This window comes from Sus scrofa, chromosome 15 (genome assembly GCF_054392235.1).
Source record: "Sus scrofa isolate SSC_HxYL_T2T_F1_AM1 chromosome 15, Sscrofa_HxYL_maternal_Yorkshire_Landrace_v2.0, whole genome shotgun sequence".
Lineage (NCBI taxonomy): Eukaryota > Metazoa > Chordata > Mammalia > Artiodactyla > Suidae > Sus > Sus scrofa.
The window spans coordinates 52,802,756-52,816,725 of record NC_139397.1 but is presented as its reverse complement, the minus strand read 5'-3'; the positions used below and the strand labels follow the sequence as shown (position 1 = coordinate 52,816,725).

The 13,970-nt window shown below is 36.1% G+C and overlaps 1 protein-coding gene across 39 annotated transcripts in view; it reads right to left on the bottom strand.

Annotated features, from left to right (window-relative positions):
• WDR17 (WD repeat domain 17) overlaps positions 1–13,970 on the bottom strand; it is a 117,249-nt gene that overhangs the window by 59,142 nt on the left and 44,137 nt on the right. For 33 of the 39 annotated variants that reach the window (XR_014829776.1, XR_014829778.1, XR_014829777.1 and 30 more), the window contains 3 exons: positions 11,558–11,788; positions 4,513–4,764; positions 1,070–1,192 (listed from right to left, as the gene is read on the bottom strand). Coding sequence is in view for 22 of the 39 variants with exons in the window: in XM_084999889.1 (XP_084856015.1) it covers positions 1,070–1,192; positions 4,513–4,764; positions 11,558–11,788 (606 nt within the window). In the remaining 17 variants the exon portion in view is untranslated. Of the gene's footprint in view, positions 1–1,069; positions 1,193–4,512; positions 4,765–10,628; positions 10,731–11,557; positions 11,789–13,970 lie in introns of those variants that run through there. The other 6 variants (XM_084999913.1, XM_084999896.1, XM_084999903.1 and 3 more) reach the window with 3 other exon arrangements.

Sequence of the window (13,970 nt, the reverse complement as noted above, 5' to 3'; positions counted from 1 at the left end):
CAATCATTTTAGATGTTTCAATCACTTAACTCCTTTCCTCATGTTTTTATAATCCACTCAGAAATTAAAAAAAAAAAACTACCAACCACGGAGAGTAACAACAACTGATTTAAGTAGGAAGTCAATTTTCTTTTCCCTCATGTTTAAGAAAAATTCTAATTTTAACCCTCCCCCAACTTCTAGATTTTTCTTTTATACCTTAAATGTATTCCATTATTTTTAATAATTTCAGAAGTAATAAAAGGTAATAAAACAAATACAAAAATATATAAGCTATAGATCACCTGCAGTTCTAACTACTAATCCAGTGACAAATATGGAATACATTCAAACATGGTACATATATCCTAGATCCTATATTTCTAATATTTAGGTTAACTTTGTTATAAACCATACAAACTGTAAACATAAAGTTTACACATTTAAAACATAAAGTTTACACATTTAAAACATAAAGTTTCCTAGTTCAGACCTATTTTATTTAATCCCATAACTCTTGATATTTCTTATTTTCACCAATATCATTGTTTCATTTCGCCCTTGTAGATAATTTGAGATTGCCTTAATGCACTCATTTAATAGCATTTAAAAAATGTAACTTTGCTCTAAATATTTTCAATTTATCAATTTTAGATATTGTATGGCTTTGACAGTACCTTTAGCACACATACTATCAAAGGCTATTTAAAAAATTTGCTTTTCAGGACTTCCCGTTATGGAGCAGCAGAAATGAACTCGACTAGGAACCATGATGTTGTGGGTTTGATCCCTGGCCTCACTCAGTGGGTGAAGGATCCAGCACTGCCATGAGCTGTAGTGTAGATCACAGACGTGGCTCGGATCTGGTGTTGCTGTGGCTGTGGTATAGGTCGGCAGCTACAGCTCTGATTCGACCCATGGCCTTGGAACCTCCGTATGTCGCAGATGCAGCCCTAAAAAAGACAAAAAAAAAATTACTTCTCAGTAACACACAGTATTTGACATGTTTATACATTATATCAGCCATTTTATTGACAGCAAATGCATATTATGGTATTTTAAAATATTAAATTTGGATATTTTCACTTACATTTTTTCCTTGGAGGAGAATTAAGTACATGTAAGCAGTGAAATCCCGTTTTCTTTAATTTAATATTATCAACAGGTGTTGTTCTTGAAACATTCCAGATGCGCAAAACACCCACTTGAGAATCTAGTCAGATCCAGAAAAAGGCATAATATTAACACACTTTATTTCAAATATAAAACGCCTAGAAATAAAAGTAATAACAAAATTTCAACTTGCCAGATTTTTAGCCCCACTTATTGACATTCTTCATGGGATAATATTGTACGATAATATAAAGACAACAGCTGAACTGATAACCATCATTTAAATTTTTGGCATGTTTTGCTATTTTTTTTTCTGTTCCCAGTCCTTTTCTAGGGTAAGAGACTGCCTACTTCAGCAGTTTCTCCCCACAGAGATCGTTAGGACAATTTGATCACCAAAAAGCATCCCACTGACACACTTGCTCTAGGAAAGCCAGATACAGAAAACTTTCCACCACTAACATTAAATAATCCTTCCTCTTTTCAAATATTTATAAACTGCTTCCTTACCCACCTGCAGCCAAACAAGGGCTGCCTGATGTATGTGAAGACTAACTAGAAAGCCCCCTCACTCCAAAAATCCCACTTCAATAAACTACTTTGGCAGTTCCTCAAACGGTTAAATGCAGAGTTACTTTTTTCGTGCATGGTATGAGGGTGTGTTCTAGTTTCATTGATTTACATGCAGTTCTTCAGGCTTCCCAGTAATTCTTGCTGAATAAACTTTTTCCCATTTTATGTTCTTGCCTCCTTTGTCAAAGATTAATTGACCATAGGTGTCAGGGTTTATTTCTGCGTTCTCTATTCTGTTCATTGGTCGGTCTGTCTGTTTTGGTACCAGTACCACACTGTCTTGATGACTGTGGCTTTGTAATATTGCTTGAAGTGGAAGAGTTATGCTTCCTGCTTGGTTTTTGTTTCTTGGGATTGCTTTTGCAATTCTTGGTTTTTGTGGTTCCATGTAAATGTTTGGACTGTTTGTTCTAGTTCTGTGAAAAATGTCATGCAAAAAAGCCAACAACCCAATTGAAAAATGGGCAAAGAACCTGAATAGACATTTCTCCAAGGAAGAGATACAGATGGCCAACAAGCACCTGAAACAATGCTCAACATCCCTGATTATTAGAGAAATGCAAGTCAAAACTACCATGAGATACCACCTCACACCAGTCAGAATGGCCATCATTAGTAAGTCCACAAATAACAAATGCTGGAGGGGGTGTGGAGAAAAGGAACCCTCCTGCACTGTTGGTGGGAATGTCAGCTGGTACAACTACTATGGAGAACAGTATGGAGGTACCTTAGAAATCTATACACAGAACTACCATATAATCCAGCAATCCCACTCTTGGACAAAACTTAGATCCAGACAAAACTTTCCTTAAAAAGACACATGCACCTGCATGTTCGCTGTAGCACTATTCACAATAGCCAAGAGCTGGAAACAACACAAATGTCCATCAACAGTTGATTGGATTAGGAATATGTGGTATATATATATACACAATGGAATACTACTCAGCCATAAAAAGGAATGAAATAATGCCATTTGCAGCAACATGGATGGAACTGGAGACTCTCACCCTGAGTGAAGTAAGTCAGAAATAGAAAGACAAATACCGTATGATATCACTTATATATGGAATCTAATATACGACACAAAGGAAACTTTCCACAGAGAAGAAAACCATGGACTTGGAGAATAGTCTTGTGGTTGCCTGAGGGGAGGGGGGGGGAGGGAGGGGGGAGGGATTGGGAGCTTGGGGTCAACGGATGCAAACTATTGCTCATGGAATGGATTTACAATGAGATCCTGCTGTGTAGCACTATGTCTAGATAGTTACAATGCAGCACAACAATGGGAGAAAAAATTATGTATACATGTATGTGTAACTGGGTCCCCATGCTGTATAGTGGGGGAGAAAAAGCATGCTGGGGGAAATAACAATAAAAAATAAATTAAAAAAATAAATGCAGAGTTATTATATAATACAAAAACTGCATTCCTACATATACACCCAACCAGTTTACACACAGATCCACACGAAGCCTGTACACAAATGTTCATGGCAGCATTATTCATTTGACAGCAACAAAGTGGAGAGAAGCTAAATGTCCTCAACTGATAAATGGATACACAAAATCTGGCATATCCATAAAATGAAATGTTATTCATGTATAAAAAGGAATGAAGTACTCACACATGCTGCAACATGGATGAACCCTGAAAACTCTACATTAAGTCAAAAAAGCCAGACATAAAAGGCCACACATTGAATGATTCCATTTCTGTGAAATGTCCAGAATAGGCAAATCCACAGAGACAGAAAGTGTATTAGTGATTCATGTACACAAGTGTGGCCAGGGCTTATGGAGTGGGGGATGGAGAGGGACTGCTGATGGGTGTAGGCTTTACTCGGAGGATGATGATATATTCTGGAGTTAAATAGTGGTGATGGTTTTACAACTTTGGGACTACTAAGAGCCACTAAACTCTACACTTTAAAATTGTGAGTTTTATGTTATATGAATTTTATCTCAATAATAATAATATATACAAAATTCCTATGTCTATCATTAATTATATCTTGTGAAATTAAAGTCAATTAAGATATATAAATAAGAATCTACTTCCACGTGTAGTTTAAGTGCTTAAAGAAGTAAAGAATTTCTCTAAAAATGTTGAAAGGATAAAAGACTCTTTGTCTTTTATTCTACACTTAGCAAATAATTATTCAGTAGCTGAACCACGGCCTCTTTCTCTGAACCTAAGTAAATGGTAAAAGTAGTCATTTAATTTCTAATTACTAGTTTGAATTCCCCATCTTCCCATCCCCCATCACTTCTTAGCTTTGCTAATGCTCTTAAGATTAGGAAACCATGACTCTCAAAATTATCAGTGAGGCTAACAGACCTCTCATCCAGTTAAACTGTTTTTCTAGGCAATACTTTTACTGTCATCCTGCCATGGCTGAAACTGAACTGTATACATACACAGAGACATGCACACATGTTTGTGCATATATGACATATTCCAATTTGTTACCAGAAACCTGGAAATACTTTCACTTTTATTTTATTTATTTTATGTTTTCATTGTGTTAATGATACACCATATAAATAAAAGTTATAGGTATTCACTATAATAAATGATAATATTTGAGATATCAAAAAGTTTTATACAAAATGAACCAATAAAAGAGTACAATTTCCCTAACTCAATTCAAGAACATAAACATATTTAAAACTCTGGCGGGGGGAGTTTCCTTGATGGCCTAGCAGTTGCAGATTCAGCATTGTCACTGCTGTTTTGATTCGATTCCTGGCACAGGAGTTTCTGCGTGCCAAAAGCATGGCCAAAAATAAATACAATAAAATAAAATAATATAAAATAAACTCTGGGGAATAGGGTAAAGTTACCTCCTGTTACAAACATCCCAGGAGCACTGGGAACCCAGGCCAAGCATTGTACAGAAGCTGCTGTACTGGGAAGATTAAATGTTGTTATGCAACAAAGTGATTCGGAATCTACTAGGCGAATTCCATGATGCAAATTAGCCACAAGGAGATAATCAGTAGATAGTGGGTCCCATTCCAGGGCTGTAACTGGATCCTCTTCATCTGTCCCTTCAAGAGAGTCAGGTCTCAGAACATGCTTCTGATTTTTATTACCTATTAAAATGTAAAGAACTTGATTTTAAACACAATTTTCAAAATAAGATTAATAATTGAGATCATACTATGTTTCCCCTTGCATACCACTGATCTTCGAGAGTGCTGAATACAAATCTGGCATTTCTATGCAGAAGTCCTAACTGACCTGTGAAAGTAGGGGAATTAGAGTTTGTCCTAATGATGACACTCAGATTGAACTGCTTCGCCTCGGCAATCCCTAGTACCCTGCTTGTTTTTCTATTTGTTACTGAAAAGCTGTAAGAAAAAGACATAGAAAAATAATACACATTATCTTGTCAACAATGATAATTTCACTGAGTTACAACTGCATAGGGGCAGGGAAGTGCTTGTCAGAGCAAAGAACACAGTGTTCTGATGAAAAGCACAGGCTTCAGAGGACTTCCTGGCTCCAAATCTTAGTCCCAACACTGTGTTCTTGGACAAAATAATCTCTATGTGCTCAGTTTTTTATTTTTATAGTGGGAAACGTCACAATACCAGAGGTTTTAAAAAGATTAAATGAGTCAGTTGCTTAAAGTGCTTAGGGCATAGGGCATACGATAAACAGTAAAGCCATATTTACTGTCACTCCATCCCCTTTCATCCTCTCATCTGTCAGCTCATAATTCACTGCTGACTTCCAGAACAAACAGGCAACCAGACAAATAGGGAGATAAAACAAGTGGAATTAAGTGGAGAAAAGGAACAGCAAACAATCCTCTTATTTCTTCCAAATTATATACACACTGGCGATATGGGAAAAAGGCTTTTGCTGACGTGCCACATGGGGACTCCAATTAAACAGTCCTCTCATTCTCAAAAGCAAGGCAGTGAAACAACAAAGTTCAGAAATTACAACCTTAAGACAAGTGGCAATTATTCCTAAGTACTACACACTTGAAAAGAAGTGTTTATTTAAAAAATTAACGCAATTGAAAGATACCACAGCTCTCCCTGAAATGTCATCATTAGTTTTTCAATACATCAGATCATAAAAGCAGAAAAGAAACAGACTTCCCTGTATATATTTTTAAGTTAGTTGTAAATCTTATAGTTTTCGGCTTGAGGTTAATACTTCAGGACATATTATTTTTTTAAATATGTTGATTTTAGGTTGGTAATATTTTATTCATAATTTTTGCATATATAATCACAGAAAATGCATGTGACATTTCTCTTATTTGGATTTATAAAATTTTTTTGGAATGACCATCAAGAAAATTTGTTTCGGAGTTCCTGTCATGGCACAGTGGAAACAAATCCGACTAGGAGCCATGAGGTTGCGGGTTCAATCCCAGGCCTCTCTCAGTGGGTTAAGGATTTGGTGTTGCCATGATGCAGCTGAGATCTGGCGTTGCTGTGACTGTGGTGTAGGCCAACGGCTGCAGCTCTGATTCGATCCTTAGCCTGGGAACCTCCATATGCTGCAGGTGCGGCCCTAAAAGGACCAAAAAAAAAAAAAGAAAGAAAAAAGAAAAGTTTGTTTCCTTGTTTCCTTCTTCTTTCCCAAAACAAGCATCTTTTAAGTTGCTTTTATATAACAAATAGTAATGAATATTAATATAACTGATCATTACAAGGCACAGATAGGTAAAAAATGATTATGCTAAATTGTACTAGCTATTTCTTAACTAATTTTTAGGTATTTGAACATACCATTTAGTATACATGACTTATTAAAAATATTCCAGCATGTAAAGAAAAAACTGTAACAAAAAACATGGGATACTTTGCAACACAAGTACTATAATATCTAAATCTGGTTGCTTAATGCCGTACACTAACAGTCAAAATGATAATGAATTATAATCATTATTTTCTGTTTTATCTGGTGTCAACATTTTCATTATAACAGATAGAAAACGGAACCTGTAAAATTTTGCAGCCAGTCATAAGAATAGCAGCTGGTGGTATTATTATTTATATACCTTTTTATTGTAATATTTATTTATGTTCTATTTCATTACACAACAATCAGACAACTTGTATTGTCAGATAAGGACAGAAGAATAGGATATGAATAAGTGAATAAGAAGAATTTCTTATGAAAAACAAAAACTGGGGCAAGAAAAAGATTCAGCTGAAAACTAAAATAAAGAAGGTAGTAGATAAATCTATATAGCTGTTCAAATTTTGATTTTGAGATTGGGTGGCCAAAGCATAGAAGAAGGAAATCATAAAAAAATGTAAATCATTATGTGATTAGAAAAAACACATAATTCACAGTGTCCATTGGATAAAAATAAAACAAAACAGCACACACAAAAAAAGTGTGGTCAGAAGATGTACAACTTTTCCTAGAACTGAGAGGAGAAATAAATATTCCTGTATGTTTTCAAAAAAAAGGGAAGATATACAGATGGCCAACAAGCACATGGAACAATGCTCAACATCCCTGATTATTAGAGAAATGCAAGTCAAAACTACCATGAGATACCACCTCACACCAGTCAGAATGGCCATCATTAGTAAGTCCACAAATAACAAATGCTGGAGGGGGTGTGGAGGAAAGGAACCTTCCTGCACTGTTGGTGGGAATGTAAGCTGGTACAACTACTATGGAGAACAGTATGGAGGTACCTTAGAAATCTATGCACAGAACTATACCATATGACCCAGCAATCCCATTCTTGGGCCTATATCCAGACAAAACTTTCTTTAAAAAGACACATGCACCTGCATGTTCTCTGTAGCACTATTCGCAATAGCCAAGACATGGAATCAACCCAAATGTCCACTGACAGAGGATTGGATTAGGAAGATGTGGTATATATACACAATGGAATACTATTCAGCCAAAAAAAAAGAACGAAACAATTTCATTTCCATTTCATGGATGGAAATAGAGACTCTCACCCTGAGTGAAATAAGTCAGAAAGAGAAAGACGAATACCATATGATATCACTTACATCTGGAATCTTATATATGACACAAAGGAAACTTTCCACAGAAAAGAAAATCATGGACTTGGAGAATATACTTTCTGTGCCAAGGGGAAAGGGGTGGGAGTGGGAGGGACTGGGAGCTTGGGGTAAGTAGATGCAGAATGTTGCCCTCAGGATGGATTAGCAATGGGATCCTACTGTGTAGCACTGGGAACTCTGTCTAGTCACTTACGATGGAACATGTAATGTGAGAAAAAAGAATGTATACATGTAAGTGTAACTGGGTCACCATACTGTACCGTAGAAAAATATATATACATAAATAAAAGATTTAAAAAAAGAACATGGTACTACATACACACACAATGTCACTAAAAACATTTCTAAAATTAGAAATGAAACAATGCAATTGTTTAATATACATCCCTGGAATAATACGAAAAGCAATTCAATTAAAATATTTCCATTATAAAGATCAATTAAAAAAAGATTTTCTGGGACTTCCCATTGTGGCTCAGCAGTAATGAACCTGACTAGTATCTATGAGCACACAGGTTTGATCCCTGGCCCTGCCCAGTGGTTAAGGTTCTGACGTTGCTATAGCTGTGTGTAAGTTGCCATTTTCCAACTATTTTGGCCCTGGAATCCCCCCCAATACAGAATAAATTGGTGCTTTTCAGACTGAAAGGGAGCAGAAGACTTGAAGATCTTGGATTACTTACCAAGACTTCTCACCCCCACCCACTATGTAATCCATACACATAAACATGCAGTAAGCACCATTTAAAAATCACTGCTTTAAAACGATGGATAAACTGCACTATTGTGGGCAGTCCTCCAAGAATATTTGTTACTTTTTTCTAAGAGAGGTAAAGACAGGACAGCAGACAGCCTGAGGTCACTGTCTCCTGCAAGACCCTGCAGGACAGAAATTCCATCTTTTTACATAGAAACAGAACTATCCGTGGAGCCTATAAGTCACTAGGAAGGTAAGGGTGGTCATTCACCAAGAAAAGTAAAAACATAACAGTACTGGTATTAATATAACAGTCTCAAAGTTTCAAACTTGCAATTTAAAATGTAGTGTCAGAATGAAAAATTGGTGTTTCCTTTATGACCCACTAGATTTTGCATATGCAAAAGGAAAATACATAGCAGGATATACTACCATTGTGTGCATATTAATTGCTAGAAATCCTATAGAATAATGAGGTTAAGAAGTCTGTATTGGGTTGTTACAGGTTGAACTGTGTCCCCAAAAGATGCTGAAGGTCTAACTCACAGTATCTGTGATGTGATTTTATTTGGAAATAAGTATTTGCAGATGACCAAGTTAAGGGAAGATGACTGAAGCGGACCCTAATTCACTATGACTGTGTTCTTATAAAAAAGAGAAATTTGGGAGCTCCCACTGTGCTGCAGTGGGCTAATGATCTGGCTTGTCTCTGTGGAGGCACCGATTGATCCCTGGCCCGGCACAGTGGGTTAAGGATCTGGTGCTGCTGCAGCTGTGGCCTAGGTTGCAGCTTCAGCTCAGATTCAATCCCTGGCCCGGGAGCTTCTGTATGCCATGGGTATGGCCAAAAAATAAAAATAAATAAATAAACAAGTAAATAAAAAGGGGCAATCTGGATACAGAGATAGGCATGTACACAGGGGGAACACAACTGCATGATTGGGGTTATGCTACCATAAGCTAAGAAACTACCAGGAGCTGAGAGAGGCTTGGACCATATACTTCCCTGGCTGGATGCCTTGATTTCATACTTCTGGCCTCTAGAATTGTGAGATGATAAAGATCCTGAGAGTTTTCATCACAAGAAAAAATATAGTTTTGCCTTTTTTTTTCTTTTTCCTTTTACTGCATTTATATGAGATGATGGATGTTCACTAAATTTATGATAGTAATAATTTCACAATATTTGTAAATCAAGCCATTATTTACACCTTAAATTCATGCAGTGATGTATGTTAATTATATCTCAGTAAGTCAAAAAATATTCTGTTGTTCTAAGCCCTCTGGTCTGTGGTACTTGTCAGAGCAGCTCTATCAAACTAATACATGGATGGATCCAGAAAAATAACACTTGATGATGTGGACTCAACCAAATAACTGAGTTATGGGAAAACAGTGGCCTCTTCTGAAAGTCGCACAGTTCAAACTGTGGAAATATTGTACTTTCTACCCTGACATAAACCTAAAGAGAAAAGTGGAGGAAGCTTTATTCCTCTCTATCCTTTTCATGCCAAAATAAGTGGACAACATCTCAACGTTTCAGAGCTTAGATACATAATACAAGGTTTCGATGTCTTCATGGATTAAAATCTTCAAAAATGCCCAACAATAAGAAAGCAAGAAAAGAAAGCCTTAGCCAGTGACAAAGGAAATGGCTACAGTGACAAATTACAAAGTGATGAAAAATATCTAAGATGGAGTATGAACCAGAATAAGAGCCCCTTATTATCCTCTTCAGAGCTCAGGAAGCACACACACTGCAAGAAGAAGGTCACAATCCCCATGAAATCTCTGGATAAGCCAGTGCGGAGGGGTGGGTAGAATTTGGGGAGTGTCCTTACTTACACCCTGAAGGTCAGAGACGCAAAAGCAGGGACCATACATCTGTCTCTACTGTCCCCCAATCCCCTCCCTGGTACTGAGGAAGATGAAGAGTGCAGGGAGTGGGAGGAAGTGGAAATCACCAGATCACCACACAGCGCCTGCGAATGACGTCACCTACCTGTGACCTCGAGACCAACTAGAGCCAAAATCTGCTCCCCATGCAGAAGACAGGTGGAGGAATTTGAGACACTAAATCCAAATGAAGCAAAGGGCAATCACGGATCCCTCCCTATTCTTCTCTAACACAGATGATACTGTCCCTGTGTGAGGTCACAGCAACCAGAAGAGACAAGAGGATGTGTACAAGGAGCTCAGAAGGGAGGTGAGAAAGACGTATATGCACATTTATTCTTACCTTTCAGAAAAGGGTAAATAATACATCTTGCTTTAAAATGTATCTAAAATACTTTATCAATACTTTATATATCCTTTTTTTTAACTTTAGAAAGATCATTCCCTAAGGAAAGAAAAAATTCATTTGGATGTTCAGTATTTTTTCTGCTCAATTTCAATTTCTTTTTATTCTATTAGTCTCAGATGAGTGGAATGTATTACGCCTTGTGAAAGTTGTTATCCTAACCCTGAAAAAGCACTTTAATTTATCTATCTCTATCATCTATCTATCTATCCATCCATCCATCTGCCTAGTGAACCATCAATGGAGATACCAGACGGTTAAAAGCAGTTTTTTCAAATGTCAGCAGTACTTAGTTATGAGGGGAGAACTCATCAGATAATTTTTCAATTTTTGTTATATATTTGTTATTGTCTAAATTTAAAGAATAAACATAAACTAATTTCTTAGATCTTTCCAATGTAGCAGGTTAATTAATTAATAGGGCTACAAAGAGTCATTGTTCCTTTATCCCAGGTTCTTTGCAAAAGAACAGTGGCATCAGAATGGTATTTTACAAGCAAGTGGGATAATATTTTAGAGTAGTATTAGTAAGTTATTATATATTTCAGCTGTAGGTCCATTTTCATTTGGGTCATTTCTTAGTAAATGTGCAAAATTAAAGAACTGACTTCAAAAAAGTAAAAATCAGGACAAATGACCGATTGGAGCTAATGCAAAGTAAAATATGCACAGCAGAGTTAAATGCATGACAATACCTTATATATAAAATTTCCTTCAGTGGCTATTTGGAGTTGGCACAGTGCTGGATAATATTTGCACAACTATTATTTAAAAATTAAAATATTATGAACTTTCTCTGCTATATAGATAAGAAATTATATGTTGCTAAGAAAAATAACATTTAAGAGACCTAACCAAATTCTTACCTGCTTGAAAAATTGATAGACTTCCATCAATATGACCAAGGACAACCTTCCCCCTTTTTTGGGTATGCCATCGGAATATAGAGATATCAGACAAGAAGCTATGAGTGTCTTTGTGGACAATGACCCCACTGTCTGGTCCTGAGATGGTCCAGATGAACAGGGGGCCTCTGTGGGAAGCAAATGCTACAGCATCATCTTCATTCCAGCACCAGCTAAGAGAGGCAGGCATCCCTGGAATCAGTTAAACACAGATACACAATAGAGAGAGACGTGGCATAAGATTGTACCTTAAAACAGTATTTGCATCCCATCTTTCCAAAGTAACTGAAATATAAGACTATGTCCTTTATTAAACAATATTACCTTCTTACTTGGGAATTTGATTTATAAAGTAAGCCCAGAGACTCTAGGAATACATGGAAGATACTTCCAGGTTTCAAAATACGAGTATGATCATATGCTTCATATGTTCAAAGAAATTTATAGAGTTTTTTCCTTCAGAAAACTGTATATTAAAGCAATACATTCTTGCTTAATTCTTGTGTATAAGTCCTACTTTCAGCATTTTAGGGATACAAGTTTGTATGGGATACAATTCTTGCTTTAAAGGTTCTTAAATCTAAATTGGAGAGATAAGGATTAAATGTATGAATAGTTAAGTGCTACTGTAAAGATTTAATAACAATACAATTAATGCTACACTCTATGTCTCATTAGTTTAGATTTAAATTTTAGCTTTGCCTCAGATGAACTAATCAAGTCACTTTCCCTCTCTAAACCTGTTTTCTTATCTATAAAATGGATGTTACAAAATATTGGACCACCTGTTTCTCATGAATGTTAAGACAAGAAAATATAATCCTGTATGTAAAAGTCTCTTTTAAAATAAAAGAGAAAATACAAAAGTTAATTGTTAATTTCCCCATTATTACTGTTGATGAAATAAATAACATAAAATAAGTGTTATGGTAAATTTATGACTCAGGAGAGAGATTATGAATCACCTGATACAGAAACATTTATCAATTGTATCTAAATCATCAAACTGAATATGTGTATCAGATCATGTGGCGTTGCAGTCCAGAATCTATTTTTAACAAGGTTCTCCAAGTGACTGCTTTGTGTGCAAGGGATTGTGACTGATGGGCCATTGTCCAGAAAAGAAACTGGATTTGAATTACATCTTGAAGGAACAGTAGAGTTTACATACATGGGATAAGTGGTATTTTCCAGGAGGAGGAAATGCTATGAACAAAGACCCAGAAGTGAAAGCCATTCATTGATATTAAGTTCAGCTTATGTCAACTATCTACAAAGTGCCAAGACACAGAAATCATTTCAGGGCTTGATATACAATGGGAACTCCATACTCACTGAATGAATGAATGAATACATAAATAAAGCCAATAAAAGGTTGATTCGTTTTCAGATACATTGACCAAAGTGGTATTTCTCCAATAAGGGATAAGATATGCTGTATGGGTCAAACCACCACAGCATATTTGAAGGAAGCCACTAGAATGCCAGCTCTCAGATGTGTGCTTTGGGAAGGGCATCAAGGAAGAGAAAGGACCAGAAACAACGTCATGCAGTTATAATAGAAAATACTTCCTTAGTGGCTTGTTACATGCAAACACTTCTAAGAGCTCTGCAAATATCCACTTACTTAATTCTTCCAACAATATTCTGAGATAGGTAGGTGGTATTATTACCTACTGTTAATGATCTTTTTTTTTCTCTGAAGGGATATTATTAAGTGTGACAATTTTTCAAGCTGGTGACAATGTTTTAACATTTTACATTTAAATGAATTAATACTCATTTTCTGTTGAGTTTTTCATCATTAAGAAAAAAGAATGATGAAGTAAAAAAATGCAGAGGCACATTCGAGTCTAACCATAAGATGTGGAAGTCCTAATATTTATTTTTTTTTAAGTTGACAACACAAACTTCTGCTTTGCTTAAGTTGGATTCTAAAAAGAAAAAAACAGTCTCCGCCATTTCAAAGGGGATTCTTTTAAATAAAAATGACCCAAAGTATTCATATTGTTTTTGCCAATAGAATATTACAGCTTTCAATCTTCACATTAAGATATCTGGAAACAGCATGAGGAATTTATTGTCTTTGAAATTTTTCATAAAAAGGAAAATATATAAAATGATTAAGATTGTTACAATTAGGTTCTTTTTCTTTTTTTAGAGCTGCACCTGCAGCATATGGAAGTTCCCAGGCTAGGGGTTGAATTGGAACTGTAGCTGCTGGCCTACACCACAGCCACAGCAATGTCAGATCCACCTCTGCGTTTGTGACCTCTGCTGCGGCTTGCAGCAACACTGGATCCTTAACTTACTGAGCGAGGCCAGGGATAGAATCTGCATCCTCATGGATACTATTTGGGTTCTTAACCCAATG